At 39.4% G+C, this 17,193-nt stretch overlaps 1 protein-coding gene across 1 annotated transcript in view; it reads right to left on the reverse strand.

Annotated features, from left to right (window-relative positions):
- Positions 1-385: 385 nt before the first annotated feature.
- AIG1 (androgen induced 1) overlaps positions 386-17,193 on the reverse strand; it is a 120,043-nt gene continuing 103,235 nt past the window's right edge. Inside the window, exons 4-6 of the mRNA XM_064708276.1 lie at positions 13,722-13,837; positions 4,059-4,222; positions 386-1,024 (exon numbers count right to left, since the gene is read on the reverse strand). Coding sequence (XP_064564346.1) covers positions 987-1,024; positions 4,059-4,222; positions 13,722-13,837 — 318 coding nt within the window. The 3' untranslated portion in view covers positions 386-986. The remainder of the gene's footprint in view (positions 1,025-4,058; positions 4,223-13,721; positions 13,838-17,193) is intronic.

Here is a 17,193-nt window from a genome sequence, read left to right on the forward strand (position 1 = left end):
CTTGACAATTTTTTTCTGCCTACTAGAGTTACTTCTTGATTGTCTAATAATTAAACAGAATCATGTTAAACTTAAACAATCACTAGTATTTTGCAATTGAATTCCTTATACAAACAGGCATATGCTTAACTTCAAACATTTGCTTATGTGCCTTCTTGAAGTAAGACTTAAATGCTTTCCCTTTTAGACACAAACAGCCCAGCCCCCCTAATGAGAACCTACAACTTGAAAATGCAGGATTTGTTATTTTACTATGAAAATAAGAAGGAAAATCCTCATGTAGAAATTACATCATCTACAGTTGACACCAGAAAACCTGAAAATGTATCATTCAAATGCCATCAATCCATCTAAAATTTCAAGAATCAGCATGAAATAACAGAAATGCAAGGATAATTTAATCTTTATTTAGGTCTTAAGATCTTAACACTGCAAGTAAGATTTCACTGGACTGGTAAAATTATTAACATTACAAATTTAAGGCAGCTGTTACATAGTGTTACATAAATATTTCAGTCAGACTGAACTCTTCTTTAGATACATTCATGCAATTAACTTCTACGCTGTAATTTGAAATATATTGGACTGCTTTGTTTCCTTGTATTAGACCTATCTGGTAAAACTTTTTTCAAACAGTACAGAGAATGGACTCATTGTTTTTCTTGGCAGAAGTAAAAAGATCTAATGACTTAATGGTTAAATGACTTATTTGATTCAAGAAATGCATGTTGAGAATGCCTTGGAGATAAATATACATCTTTTACGGGTATGTCACATGCAAGCATGGAGAAATTGAAGTTTGAAACATTAACATTATTTAGCTAAAATCATTTTCCCCCCATAGAAAATCCAAAAATATCCTTGCACTGAGAAGTGGGCCCATGAAACGTCATCCTTCCCAAAAGATTCCTCTCCAAGCCAAACTCTGTTGGGATGAGAAATCTTCCATGCAGCCGCAAACAATTCTCTGTGTTGTCTCTTATGGTTCACTCCGACTTCGGCTTTTCTCTTCCTTCTTCAATACCTGAAAATATATGGAGAGCAGCTTCTAAAAATCTCTCAATAAAAACAACCCAGTGAAGGGTTTGCTTAGAGAGGTTCTTCTACTGCATTCATCTTTCTTTTCCCTTTTTCCATGTTGTTTCTCCTGAACTTGCTTGCATGTGTTGCCTCACCTGCTGTGAAGGAAAAGAGCAGCTGCACACCTGATGGCAGTGGTTGTCCAGTAATGAACTGCACAATCCGCCCTCCCTCACTCCCATTTTCAGATCAGCCTGACCCCCTGCTGCACACCCAGCCTTTGATGGCTGCAGGGGTCTGGGAACACTTAGTTCCTTCACCTGCTCTGCTTACCTACTAGCAAACTAAAATAGATGTTACTATAGCTGAATCTAAGCAAACAACTTGGTTTGAAAGAAAATTTTAATAACTGTATTTCAGAATTCAATAATTGGAAGCCCCTCTCCATTTCAGCATTGGATTTTTAAGTATTTGCAGGTACATCTCCCTTTTTCAAAAGTACAAGAATGAATAAACAATTACTACTGAGAGGGTGCCTTTCTCTTCTTGTAGTGGCCATTTATTTCAGTAATATCAGGAGGGCTGAGTTGAGTGCACAGCTCCTTAAAGAAATTATTCTAACTGCAGGACTCGTCTCTTTTCTATGCTGGGCTGGGCAGCAGACTGTGTTTTTTCTGGCAATGGAAACATTCAGCTATTTCATATGCCTGTTCCTGGACAATGAATTACTACTGGTATCTGACAAAAGTATTGTTCTTCTGACTAAGCCCTCTCTGCCAGACATCTCAAATACAAATATTTCTTTTGGAGGTTTTCAGACCTGCTGCATGCTGGAAAAGAAAGACTTATGATAACCAAAGGCAAAAAAGAAGCAATCCTTGAGAATACTGAGAGGAAAATGCAGTCACAAGTAAGATCACCTGCTAGTGCAATATATGCACAGGCGGTAAGTACACCATAAATCACTTTAAAAACATAGTTAATGAATTCCAATATGGGAAACAATAGGATTCATCTGCAGTTAGAAAGCACAACTGCAGAGCTGCCTTGCTGAAAGGAACAACACCGAGACAAATGGGTCTGCATGTTGCCAGCAGCCCAAGTACAATGGCCCTGGGTGTTGCTGGCACACCGGTGTAATGGGAGAGCCACAGTCAAAAGTTGAACAACCAAAACAAGAGACTGGGACCAAAAGATTACAGACAGTTTACAATGTTGCTCCAGAGCCAATCTTATGTCTTCTGCTTTCTCCTAGAAGGAACTTTTCCAATAATTTTAAAAGCTATTTTATTTGCCTTTTTGAAAGCACCTCTTTCCTTTCTTCTGAAGCACTCTACTGCAGATGCATCAAATAGTTTGGCAGGAATGCAGATATCCTCAAAATTGTGGACAGACGCTGGCTTGTACAAAGGGCAAATTTTTCCTTCCCTACCATGTTTGTGGTTTAACTTGGAAAAACTAACTGCAAATCATTTTGTCAGTAGTGAGGTTCTATTTAATGCATCTCCAGAGACAAATAAAAAACTCCAAACCCAAAACAACCCCTTCTCACCCCAGAAATCTTCTCATGGCAGACTGTTTTGATTTGCAGTCTTACTGCTCAAAAGTCCCTTTTAAGTGTACAGTTTTCACATAATATTTTCCCAGGTCTTGCATGGTGACAGACTGGCACAATTTTACATCTCTGCTGCTTGTGGTGTTCCTGCCACACACTTTGGGTTAAGTTTGTGCAAAGTGTTTCAAGCTCAGCAAACCAGCACGTGACTCACAGCATTCTCTGTTTTGCAAGTGCTTAAGCCACAAAGGACTTGGGATCAATATTCCTTATCTATGTGAAGGAAATGATGGAGAGGACAATAATGCCAGGGTAAACTTTGAAAGATGTTGGGAGAATGAGGAAACTAAGTTAGCTCCTCTAGGGTGGCAGGCTGCAAGGAGCAGGGATTTTGTTATGTATACTTTGGAATAGTGCAGGAGATTTTCCACCATCTACTTATTCATGGACTTGTTAAGAATATGTGATTCTTTACCACACTATTATTCTTCATACAGGACTTAGGTCAAGTGAAATTATTCCTTGCAGCTGCCTTTTTTGGAAACATCTTTCCCGAATTAACTTAAAGACGTTAAATAAATGTGAATTTGACATCAAACTGAGGACTGAATACCCATGTTGAACACTATGACCAGTGATTGATGGTTCTAGAGCAAAAACAAAAAGGTATTTTACACCTGGATGCTAATATGGGCAAACAGAAAGTAAAACTGCTTTGAGCTTCCAGCATTGGATTCTACCTAGTATTGAAGGACTTGTTAAAGGGAGCTGTGTGTGCCATTAACTACCATGTGAATTTCTTTCCCTCCAGCTGCGATTTGCCACAGCAGCTATTATGAATGTTGTTCGCTTATTTCATTCAATTTGATAAATGAAGAACATCTTTCATAGATAAAAGGAACCTACTTTTAATCTTGTGTGTCTTATTTTCCCTTTTCCTCTCCTCAGCAATGGGTGGCCTAGGCAGGATAGATGATGTAGAGTCTGCACAGTTAAGTTTACCCTGCACTAAAGTGATCTTTCATTCCTGTTATTTCACTGACAAGAACCTGTTCATTTTCTCTGAGTAAATTTATATGGTGAGAAAATACCTTACACCTGAAAATACTAAAAGACTATATTTTCATTTCTCAGTCTATGCCTACCATTAATGGCATTTGTACAGAATGATACTTTATTCTAGCTGCATTTAATGGGTTCATCAGCTAATAAGTGGGCTGTAAACATCTCAGGTAATTGCCAAGAGCTCTTAAATTAGTACTGTAAGTTATAAAAGAGAATACATATTCATAGCTCATCAGGCTCTCCAGCAGACATTCTGTTCATCCGTCTGTTTTTAAGGGCAGGCAAGCAAGATGTTTCAGTGAAACTTCTGTCATTTTCCTTTGTTTTAGTCAGCTTAAAACATTCTACACTTTTAGAGAAACATACTCAAGTCCTGATGGTGTATTTCATGAGATAATATCCCTAAAACAATACTCACATTTTTGCGTATCCCAGATGTAGTTGTTCAGGACTTCTCCCACCAAGTAGAATACGTTAATTACTACGGTAACGGCGGCAAAAAAGATTATTTTGACACCTGGGCTGAGGTGCTCAAGAAGCGGGTACACCCACACTCCTGTAACATGGTGAATCCAGCACACCCTGAAACAAAACAAAAATAACAAGCACTGACTCTTACAGCCCCGTTTTAAGAAAGTGTCTTGGTCTGTAGGCTTAGCTACTGTAACCCAAAAAGCAATTATTTGAAAGGCCTGCAAGTTGCAGGTGAACTGGAGCATGTGGATGACACCCATCCTGAATAGACATCACAAATGATGAAACTATGACTGATTTCCCACATTCTTACTGATTTGCTTTCAATTTATTATGCGCAGTTGGCCTGTTTTCATTTCTGATGTAGGCAGGTATTTCCTTGCTCACTTCTATTTCTGAGGAAATCCCTGTTTTGTGCCAAAGATGGAAACTGCAGCAGCCTCTCTTCCAAGCAGGTTCTTTATCCTAAAAGCATTCAGGGTTCTACAGCTCTCCTACCATCTCTCACTGCTTTCTGCAGTTCTCCTGTTTTCACTTCATACACATTTGCGTTTTTCTTTTGCTTTTCCTCGCTACACATGGTAATCAGTTTTTGGGTTTGCCAGAAGCATATGTTTTAGATTCTCTTGTAGAGAATAATTTCTTCATCAAGCGTGTTTTAGATTGGCCCTCCTTTCCTTTCAGCTACCTGCTATAATTTGGAATCTAGTAATTTTTCTCTAGGTAAGATAAATATACTTTTTAAAGACCAAACAAAACCACACCTCAAAAGTAGTGCCCAGCCCCACAGCTAATATACGCTAAAGGAAAAGGATTGATGGTGGTTTGCTGGTGACACAGAGATTTTCAGCATTCATACACAGGACATTATCAGTACACTAACTCAAGAGACAGACTATCAGCTTTACTACAGTGCAACCTGAAGAAGCACTCCAGGTGTGTGGTTTTGCTGTGTGTGGCTGCACTGGACACCTGCATCCTCTGATGAGATTGCTTTTGTGTTGAGATCTGATGCAGTGAGTGGTAAAGTCAGAGGGAGCAGAGAGAGCCCATACATTCCAGTAGGTGGAAGTTAAGAAAAGCAAATACTGGCAAACAACTGAGCAAACATCTCAGAGGCGAACTGGGTAAAGCGCTCAGTGAAGGCAAGCTGGGGCTTTGCTGGGCTCTCTTCAAGAATGTAAATCTTTTCATTTCTGACCTGAAAATTTGAGTGAAAAGCTCACAGTGAAGCACAGCTAGAGTGACCACAGACTGTTATACATGGGGATTTCCATGGTTTGATTCACTGATGTTTTCATTTGCTTAAGGAAGATTTTTGATCACTAGATCAACAGTCAAAGGCTCCTAAAGGGCAGAGATAGAGAAGTCACAGAAAACTGTTACCATAAAATTCTGTCACACAGGGAGTACAGAATCCCTGTTTAACAATCACCCTGGAAATGTGCATGGTTGTCATAGCTTCTCTCCTCCTTGGAAAAGCTTTTATTACAACCCAACCCTTAACAGTTGGACACTTCACTTGGGAAACTACATGTGTCAGTAAATTAATCTGCATGATCTAAATGCAATTAAACCCCCTCTCTCCAAATCAGTTCACATATGGGAAATTATCTCTGTACTTTACAGTTATTTTCCCCAGTATTCTTCTGTGATAGAATTAACCTGACAAGATAAAATTATCTATGAAAAAATGAAGGGTTCCTGCGTAACCCATGGTAACAGGGGACACCTTGTTCCTTTTGATGAAAGCAAAAGATGAGACAGTTGGGTAGAAGGTAGTGGGATGTCCCCTGCTACCAGGTCCACTTACCAGGGAATGTCTATTATCGCCTAACAATTTTCAGTTTCATTTACTTTTTTCAGTTTTCATTTGCTTTTTTTTCTAATGATCATTCTGTGAAAAACAAACTCCAAGGAAAAAGACTGGAAAAGAGCCAGTCTCTTTCTGCACTTATTCTCTCTGGTGTGATGAAACTTCCCAGGATTATACAGTATCTTTACAGAGGGACTTTTCAAGGGACCTTCAAAACAGCATCTACGTAGCCAGCTTCATGAACCAAGTAGAAGTGGCTTTTACTAGATCACATTTATGCTAGAAAGAGGAAGCATTTTCTAAATCCAACCAATGAGTCAGTGATGAGCTCCTGCATGTCAGCAATACCTGGTTAGTTCAGGCTTTGCAGACAGCTCCCATACTCTGCTCCCTGCTGCCCAGCTCAGGAGCCCACTCCCTGCATGGTGATGCTGCTCGTGCCCTCAGTGTAGCTGTTGTTTGCCTGTCCTCGGAGTGGTCACACTGTCAGAACTGCTTTGAGCACAAGAGGGACTACTCTGGAGACAACAGTCACAAACCCACCTGATCCTTCTAAAAATGAGCCACAGCACGCTGCTGGCTATGCTGGGGTGGAGTAATATTAGCCCTCTCTCACTGAGCAGTGACACACTGACTGCTCCAGCATTGTCTGTACTACAAACGGGAGCAGCAAAGGGACAACTGCTGCCATGGAAACCTCACCTGGTGGCCTTTCTTAGTGGGTTTCTCCTGCTGCAATACAGGCATTCTGGAGGCTGCACTATAAAGGGCTGATCAACCATTCGCGTAAAGCTTCCACACCAGAGTGCTGATTGCCAACGCTAATGAATGCCTTCAGTGCTGCCACTCCAGCAGCCTTTACTCCTATCCAACCTCATTATTAGTTAAGCACAGGGAAGCATGCATTAAGATTTACTTAGGAGTGCAAAAACTAGATCAAATTGAAGACTTTGTTATTGAACAGGTGTAAAAAATGTGTTGTCGTTTAGATAGAAATAAACTGAGGAGAAAAAGGAAAAGGAGAAAAAGAGAAGTAAAACTGGACTGGCTACTCTGAGAAGATAAAATTAACCTGAACCTCCCTCTGATTTGGAACAGTAGCAGCTGTATGTAGACATAACTGTGTATTTTCAAAGATGAATGTGTTACAGGTCATGGAGTTCATCTAGCCATTTGTTAGCAACAGTAAAAAAAAGAAGGAATGAAAATATTCGCATATTGTATTTAAATTAAAATGTCTGTTAAAAAAAAAAGTAGTTGTTTTTAAAAATTTTCAACCAGTTGGTGTAGAAATCAGAAAAAGCTATTTGAAAATGCACAGTATTGCTTGTTTTTAACAAATCTGTCAAAAAATGTGGCTTTGTATCTAGTTTTCACTTCTCCTATACTACAGTAGATGTTTTATATCTCTCCTATCAAAGTAATCAGGAGAAAATGAAAACTATTCAGGGAACATCCATTTACATTTATTCTTTGCATACAGATCTTTTGTTAATGAGGAAAACTAAGCACAAAAATTTGTTGGAACCTTGTGGTTTATGTGTACTCTGTCAGTTTAAATGATACAGCTGTTACAACAGCACATGTAAGACCTTAGGCCTGGCAGAATCAAGCTCAACAAGTGAGTATAATGGCAGATAATAACCATGACACCTCACTGATTTTGTAATGGGAAATGTTGCAGAAGATGGTTGCTCCTTCATGGTGGCTGCTCTCAGTTATCATAGCTCAGCAGTAGCTTGTGGTATGGACTCTCAGAGTCTTCACCCATTTCATGCCCAGCTGGACTCCCTCACATAATCTGTCATCATCAACAACCAGCACTATAAGTTCTGGAAAAAGGGGCTGCTAGATGAGGGGCTATGTAACGTCTCAAGAGCAGCAAATGAAAGGACACAGAATGCATGACATAAAATGGGTGAAGAGCTTCCAGTTTTCTTCCTCATGACAGAAGAATTGCCTTAATGCAACTCAGAGACAAGAAATTAAAATCTGATAATGGAAATATCTTTCTGAATGATACCTAATCAATCTCTGGAATGCTCTACCCTGCCTTTCAGTGACAGATCACTGAAATAGAGATATTCAAAGAAGTTTTGAAGTATGAAAGTCTGGAAGCCTATTTAGTCCACTCATCTTCTCTAAGCTCTATCACACATTTCTAGCCAGTTTCTGAAATCAGGAGATTGTACAAGCAATAAGAATGTGCACAATTATGCCTAAATTTAAAAGAGTACAAGGTATATAAACCACCAAGACCAAAGGATCTAAGCACCTACATTTTGACATAAGTTTTGGAAGAAAACTCCCCCTTGAAGGCTGGTTGTTTCATAATGGTCTGCTAAGCTCTCCTGAAGCATCTGACATTAGCTCTACCTGGAGCGTGGGTACATGACAACTCTCATCTACGAACAGCAGCTCCTTTCTGGTTACTTGCAGCAGCAAATCCTCTCCCAGATCTTCAGTACTCTTCATATTTCCAGTGGCTGGCACAAAGGAAGGCTGAATCCTTGGTTCCAGACAAATCGTAGATGAGTTCCCAGTGGCTACTCTTTAGCAAACAGAACATGGGCATTTTCTACAACTTTATTTCATGATCTTTTCCAGCATCACTCTCTTCCTTTTCCACCAAGAGTGATAACTTTACCCAGAGCTATTAAAATATGGAATGGCTTCCAAACAAGGTGATGGGCTTACAGCAGCTGAGACATTCAAAACAAATAAACAAATAATTTGTGATTGTAGTGCAGGTCCAATCTTGTGCTTTCAGGGACAGGAGCACAATGACCCACACTAAACTTGTTCTGCTTTTGATTTCTAATACTGGCTGATGTGAGACACATCTTCAAAATTCCCCCTAAAACCACAGGAGAGTTTGTTCTGCATCGAATCAGATTTCTTAAGATCTCAGCTATATTAAAATGTTGGGCTTCTTATATTAACAGCCAGCCAGACCTAATACACCTACACCAGGAATGTACATAGTTTAGGAATTTTAAAGACTAAAAAGAAAATTCAAAAACAGTCATCATTTAGAAAATAACAGCAATCATCCCCTCTTGTTCCATTTTCTTATTGCTGGATTCTTATCCATTCATCTGAGTGGAGAACAATACGTGGGTCACAGGACTGTGCTACTGGTATGGAGTGGCTTATGCAACAAGACCTGAGAATCTGCAGCTGCAAATAATGTCACATGCAGAATGTACTCAGCATGACATGGTGCTGGCATCCTCTGGGAGGAAAAAAGCTTAGCAGAAATTTGTGTTTATGTACAGGTAGCTACAATGACAGAAATTTAGCAGATTCACTGCAAAGCACTGTCATCTCTGGAAGTCATCTATTTTGATAAATAATTTTTCATTTTAAATATAGTAATGGTTGCTATGCCTTCTTGAGCTATATTTGAAGGAGCTGCACAAGGAAGTGAGAACATATTACCCATGCATGTCATCTGTGATTGTGCTGTTGCTTTGACTGAAACATTTGAGGATGTGGAGGTGGAGGCAAGCCAGAAAGTAACAGTTCAAAATGGCTATGTGAGACCTAACAGGCTGGGGATCCATACAGCCTTCTCTTGCTGAAAGTAATTCTGCCCTCCCATCCATCTTCTGGGTCAGGTACAAGGGATGCTAATCTTCCCCTGGCCTATTTCTTCTGCTTCTGTTTCTTCCTACTCTTTCCTCTTTGGGGCCGCTCCAGCTCCAACTCTCTTCTCCTCCTCTGTGTTGTCTCATCTACCATCCACTTCTACATCAGCCTTCCACTCTGCTTTCAAAGCCTGTTTCTCTCTCCCTCTCCCAGCATTCCCCACTTAGTTTCACAATTTCAGCTTTGAAGCCGCCGACCTGTAAGCTGTATGTTTCCTCATCCACTTCTCTTTTAACCCATGATTTTAGTTCATTTCTTTTACTTGCCCCCAGGACATTTAACTTTTTTTTTTCTCTAACCAGGGACTCGTCTGGTCTTTATAGAACTTTTATCCCCAGTGCTCACTTCCAAAGGCATGCATGATGCCCTTCCTACATACAAACCCTCAGCACAGCTTAGCAAAGACATATCGTGTCTCTCCCGCTCCATTGCCACCACCAACCTCAAAAATCCTTCTGGTTTCTCAATCCTGTCCCTCTTTATCAACATGACTGTCAATTCTCACCAAGCTTCACACTCTAACCCACCACCCCTCTCTTCTGAATGTCAAGGTTTGTCCTAGCAGTCTGTGCCAACATCTGCTCTTTCTGATCTTCCTCTCCTTCTATGGAGAATCCCTAGTGGAAATCCTACAGCAAGCCTGATAGAATCAATCTCAAATTCATTCCAAATCTTCAGTGTACATTCCTTTCTTAAATTTGTTCAAAAAGAATTCATCAAATTACCCTATCTAAATGCTTTCCCTCAACGAATCTAAGGAACTCTCCTAAAGTCACTTCAAGAGAAACTTTATTTTCAAATCAAAGTTTAAAAGCTCTTTAAATAGATTTATAAAAGAATGAAAGAGTGAATCAAGTCCAAGCTTGGCACATGTGGAGGCAGCTCCGAGTGGATTTGAGATAGTTATAAGAGAGCAGATCAAGTCTTTTGCTCCCAAACATGCAGCCCAGCACGACTACAGCAGTGGAGTCAGATTCTTAGGGTCTGTTTTTTTGGCATCCTGAAGTGCTCAAAAGTAGAGGGAAAAGGAAAACCATTTAAAATAAACGTATTTGTCTCAGTTTATTTTAGGGACATATTAGGCTCTGATATTAGTTACCATGATGTCATTCTTGTTACAAGGAGCAACACATTTTTGGCTCTTTTCTGTTCCTTGACAACTAACTCCATACACTCATTGGCAGAATTTTCTGGTAGTACTGGCAAATGCTCTGGTTTTCTTAGCACTGTCTAGATTTAACAATTCAATACAAACTGTGACCTTTTCAAGCCATGCTAAATAAAGCCAATAGGCTTTTCCCATCTTATTCCATGGCCTCGGTCCTGAAAGTCCATGTATGGTCTGCAGCATGCAATGCAAGTCTGCGGATGTTCTGCCTGGGCACTGTTCCTTGTGAAGCTAAGTGTGCCCACTCAAAAACTCTTTGACTGAAGGGAGAGAATGCAAAAAAAAAAAAAAAAAAAAAAAAAAAGAAAGGATGTTTCTCAGAAAACAAGTCTGAATCATGCTCAGGAGATATCAAGTTATGTAGCTATGTTCTTCCAATTTCAGTGATGCTATTCAGAATTGTTTGCCAGTTTTCTTATTTACCAGTTATACATTAAAAAGCACTTGCTATTCTACCACCTCTTTCATACATGACAGATTCAGTAACATACAAAATAAAACAAGCTTTCCTCTAACTTGGAGTTGAGAAAAGCATTCACAGAATCAAACCTAAACAACATCCTCCTGTATATTCCTTTCCTGTAAAAAGTGCAACACAATACATAAAACATGTAGGATGGTAAGAAAGTTTCAGCTGAGATGGGAAGAGAATTCAAAATTCAAGAACAAAACATAGAGAACATCTGATTAGCAACTGTCTTCACTTTATGCTGAGAGATGCAGTGAAAATACTTCTGCTTAGGGAAAAACGGAATAGGCAAAAGAACAAATTCTCAAGCGGCAGATCTCTAAATTCTAGTTAAAAATACATAAACCACAAACTAAGGCTCAGAACAGGACCCATGGTCAACCCTAGGTACAAAGGAAGTAAGTTCCACCAGATTGTATGGAACTAGGTCATGTGCAGGTATAGTCTCATTTTAATACACTGCGCTAACCTTGAGGGTGCTGCCAACAAGGACAACAAATTTGAATTCAGCAATTCCAAGCCCTCTGAGTGGTTAAGGTCTCTACTGTAATGTGGTCACTTGGCAACAGGAAGACAGTGGACTTGAGCTGTGAAAAGTAGCCATACCCTGAAGAGAGGGATGACTAACTCCTCACTTTTCATACTTTCTGGTAGATTTCTCCAACCTGTGAATACGATATATCATATTGATGTAATGGGACCAAGATTTGGCTTGCAGCCTCAAGCACATCTTGTATAGATTCTTCAATAGCACCTGCAGGCTGAAGATATGCAGAACATTCAAGTGATGGCACAGTGTAGCTTTTGTCTGCCTCCACTAACCTGCAAAGGCCTCCTTCCATAACAGTAGAAGGAGAAATGGGTTGTATGTGCATAATTTAGCAGGATGAACTTTTAAGATTGTCTCATCTCATTTAAAGAGAAATGACAACTTGGAAGAAGGCGAATCAATTGAGAGTAGCCCTATTTGTTTTGGAAATAATACATGTGTAGGCAAAACCAATAAACAGCAAAAGCAAAGGGAGATAACCATAGTCTGTGCCTGGGTAATTATTAATGCAGTAATTATTTAATGCAGAATCTGCTTCTCCTGCTTTACTTGTCTACAATTTTCTTTAACCTTGTAGCTGCAGGATACAGATGCACTGTAGTAGGTAGGATCAAACTACATGAGTATCACACTGATACTGTAACAGATTCTTAAAAGATTTTAAGACGCATCTGGTTTTGTTTCACTTGTAAGACTGGATGGTTTAAATTTTAAATTCTTATTAAATACTATTGCATGTGTCTACTTAGATGATTTTAGGAGTTGCCAGAGATGGTCAAGCCATAGGTACCTGCCAATCTGTCTCCAGGCACCATTAGAGGAAGGTCAAGAACTATCACATTTAAGCATTACTGTATATGGGTAAAGAACATAATTACTTTTTCCTGAGGGAATAATCATAGGCCTTTTTGCATGAGGCGGCCCTTATCTTACAATTACAAATATTATTCTTTTTTAAGAAGGGTATGCATGTTTACAAAAGCAAATGGCAGAATGTATGTGGCTGTTGCCCTGGGACACAACATCCTACTTCAGCTGGATTAATAGCATTGTGTGATTACTGAGTGTGTGTGGATATGTACGAATAATGACCTCTCTTAGCTGGATCAAAGGGACAACTTGCATAGTTGAAGCAGTGTTATAGTACTGCCTTGAGACCATGTTACTCTCACATTAGTTTCATCTCTCTTGGTTGGTGGAAATTTTGGAAAATACCTTCTTAGCTGAGAGAAGGATGTTGTGAAGTAAAAACAAAGAGTATGAACTGGGGGTCATGAAATGCAGAAAGGATAAGGAACAGATGGCATCAAAGGAGAAACAAAGGTTTAGTGAAAAATAAATACTAGGGTGACCAAAGTATATTAACTCTGCCATGCAAGTCAGGTGCTTGATTAGAAACTGCCCAAAGACTTAATTTAATGTTGTATAAGAAAGATTATTTCTGTTTTAGTTTAATTTCTCACCAACATTTGCATTTCTTAAAACAAACTTTAGAGTGTTTGGATTACTGACTTTTTCTGTAATCAATTTTACAGAAAGAATTTATGAATCAGTAAAGAAAAAAGATAGTGTTCTATCTTTTCTCTTGATGCTTAAATACTGATGCAGGAAATCATTTGCCTAGTCTCAATTTTATTTGATAGAACAAAAACCCCAAGCAATAAAACTAAGGTCCAAGAAAAACATTTAGCTTGAAAAAAAATTGAAAAATGTACCCTTGGAAAGACCACTGCTTACATGGGATTGTTCAACAAATTCCTGTTGTGTGAGGTTTGGCATATACTTTCTAAAAATATAAGCATCTGGGGAAACCAGACAAAGCCCAGGTCTTGGACCAAACGAGGCATGCAGCGTGAATCTGTTAGCGATTATATCCATAATGAAATATGTGCCCAAATTTAGCAGTACAAAACCCCCAATACAATGTGAAAACACAGCATGTACAGCCCTTACCATAAAATATAGCCAACAGCGAAGGTGCACACTGCAGCCAGTCCACAGCTCCTGCTGGGATACTGATGATGTGTTGTTCTCATCTCGATTAATACAAAGGGCAAAACTGTTGTGTGCTGGAAAAAAACCAAAACAATTGGGAAAAACAGGTGATACAAATGGTTCTCTATATTTTCATTTCAATTCTATAACAAGAAACTTAATTGCGGAAACCTGAAAACAATTCTTGATGGCTTGAAAGACAAGGTAAAGTAGCTATAAAACTGATCAATAACCCAACCAGTATCATCTCTGTAATGTCCAATTGTTTGAGAGAGCAGAGGAAAACTGAATGACCAGAACGTGCTTTTGCTCAGGAATCCAAGGCAGATACTCAGTGAGTAAAAAGGAAATGTGTCATGAAGGAACCCAGGTCCCAACCCCAGTCTGGCCCTGCAGTTGCTCTGTGATCTCTGCCATGTCACTTCAGTTATTGTGACCATTCTAGTTGGAAGGCAACACATCTGGTTTTCAGAGACTAAGTACAAACAATGCCAAGTGAATGAATATAAATGGAGGTATTTAATGCTTCTGAGAATTAGGTTTAAATGTATCTTAATCTGGGGACTTGAAAACAGGGGACATATTTTCAAATGATAGCATCAATACCTCTGTTTCTCCATCTGTAAGACAGAAGCAATTACATTCAGAAAGGTATTGTGAATCTTAATTTTTCAGTTGCACAAAATAGTTTTAGATTCCTAAATGAATCATATGAAAGGCAAAGCTGTAAAAACCATTTTCAGCCACTTGTCTTTATTTAGCTGTGAAACTCCTTATTTTGTTATTTTCCCATACACATTTCCTATACTGCCCCTTCTGAGAAGGCCTGTTCATCCAATTAATGTCAGCAGCATGAAAAACTGCATCCAGCCTGCCCCCAACACTCAATGTCTACATTTCAGAGTGCTGGCAAGCATGAAAATATACATAAGTAAAGAATAAACGTGCCAGGAAATAAACCCCATAATTTCTGAATATACAGCTCACTTTAGACCAGCATTAGTGGTGACTCCAGACACATACCCTGCCTTGCCTCCATGGGGCCAAGTTTTTGCTGGCATCTAAAGGGAATTACTTCAATTGAGAGGTTAGCTCTAGGGTTTGGTAAGACTGACTGTGAACTCTTCTCCACAAGAAGGCCTGGAAGTGTAAGGATTGCAAGGGCAGCCTAAGTCCTAATGCAAGTTCAGTCCTTCCCCAGGTACTTCATCACCAACTGGAAAGGAAAGTTATGGCATACACTGGCCACATTCTGCCATCATGTAGTTCTGGGGGATGCTGGAGGTCAGATTTCTAAGTTTGCAATAATCACAATGTAAACCCAGACTGATATTCACCTGTGTGCAGATAGGAGAGGCATGGAGTAGAAATATCTTTGTGTGGATTACAGGTTCATCTGAGAAGCAACACAGTGGGGTCTAAGCCCTTAAAAACTGCAAAGAAGAATGGTTTGAATGGAAAATGGTAAGATAATGGAAATGCTCCTGCTGAGAGATGTAACCTAATTGAATTGGATACTTGCTCTGATTTTCAAGGCATTGGTAATTAATGACTAGCATTTAGAGAATGTCAGGTAGATAATACAGCAGTTAGGGGAGCTTTCAATTTCTTCATCTTCTAACAACTTGTTCTACCCCGATCCCTTTAAACAGTATAAATCAGCATCAAGGGAATGCAGAGGTGTTTTATAGCAGTGTGGTCTGCTATAAAGGTGCCCACCACTAGATTAGAGGTCTATGAGCTGCAGAGGACCTTCAGAATCCATGATCAGGGACTGACAGCAAAGCAAGCCCTGGAGATTCACCTGCACATCTTGTGTCTGTATGGAAAAGGTCTCCAGGAAAAGAGAGATCAGTGCCTCACTCTGCAGAGCCCCCAAAGCAGAGCAGCTGGAGGCTGTGCAGATGTCTCCTGCCCTGCCCCCATAACTTATTCAGAGAAAAAAACAGAAGAAAAAAACAACTATTAATACCAAACTCCACCCTTGATACTCCTTGTACAATGTATTCTTGTAATCCAGTCACTTAGTTTTAACTCTGTACTTTTCGGATGATTGTTACAGAGCTTGTGAGCTCAGTTGCTCCATGTAAATGTTTACTGCTTTTGATACTGCTTGTTGATGAGTTCTTCATTGATGATAACAACTCAACAGCTTGCCAATTAAAAAGTAGTTAAAATAATTTCAGCAATCAAGCCTTAATCTCAAATAATTTTCTCCTTTCCCTCTTCCCAATTCTTGTGGTTATATAATAAAATAGATTATTATTTTCCTAAATTCTCACTTCTGCTCTTTTCTAAAGGTAAGAAAAGAGCAGAAGGAAAAGCAGATAATGAGCTGTGCCGCTAAAAAGTTTGTGTACAAAATCCCGTTAAAAGTACAGTGGAATTAGAAGTCTAAGGAGAAAATCAGATATGTAACTTTAATCTCAGTCTGTTAGAGCGAATGTCAATGCTACATGCAAACACTGCAGTTTTACAAATTTGGAGTATGAACTTTGGTTTGAAATGCTTTTGTGAAAGTGCCACTCTAAAATGCTGCTTCAGATCCTTTACCAAACCACAACCAAGATAAAATTTCCTTTCTCTACATTTCAGCTCCTCCAAAAACCTTGATTTAAAAAACATGAAATTCTGTAGTCTGGGGTGCCTTCTATCCAACAGTGTCAATAAAAATCTATACTGAAGCATAGTGGAGATGGTCAGGGGTCAAATGTGCTTGCAGTGGGATCTGTCAGGGCTGGGTATTCTGCAGGGGGCCTAAGATTTCATATCCTCTAATGTTTTTGCCACCTGAATTCTGAATAAATAGGCCAGTGGGAATCTGAGGCTTAGAGAGAAAATAGCATTGATATTTCCCTGACCTGCCTAAAGATCACGCTGTGCCGATCAAACATACCTGACTGGTACCTCTGGGACTGATCCCTTTTACCGACTGGCATGCGGGGGGACAAAACCACATTTCTCACCTTGTTTGCCAAAGTATCTCCTGGGGCTTGCTTACTTCAGAGAAGACTGAGGAATGAGGAAGTTCAAACAACAAGGAGATTTAAACAGTAAGGATGATTAGCTGCTCTAACAACTTTCCAGTAGCTGCCATTTTGCACCATTAAAAGTTTTTAAGAAAAGAACAAATATATAATTAGAGTATAATGACTAGTATAATATTACAATAGTAGTAAACTATGCTAGCAATACTAATTAATGTTATGTTGATAAGGTTTTTTAATATGGACTAAGTAGTTACAAGCAAAACTGTATTTTTACCTGGACATCCTATTCTTCTCCCACTGAGACCAGGTGCCCCTGTGAGATGGTTTTGCCTGTATGACTGTGCTGACACAAGAGACTTGTGCTGAGCACTGTTGTGGCAACATCAGGGAGCATCATTCCCACTGTCCCAGGAAGGCAACCCTTTCTGCACCTGTTGTCT

This window comes from Zonotrichia leucophrys, chromosome 3 (assembly GCF_028769735.1).
Source record: "Zonotrichia leucophrys gambelii isolate GWCS_2022_RI chromosome 3, RI_Zleu_2.0, whole genome shotgun sequence".
NCBI classification, from domain to species: Eukaryota; Metazoa; Chordata; class Aves; order Passeriformes; family Passerellidae; genus Zonotrichia; species Zonotrichia leucophrys.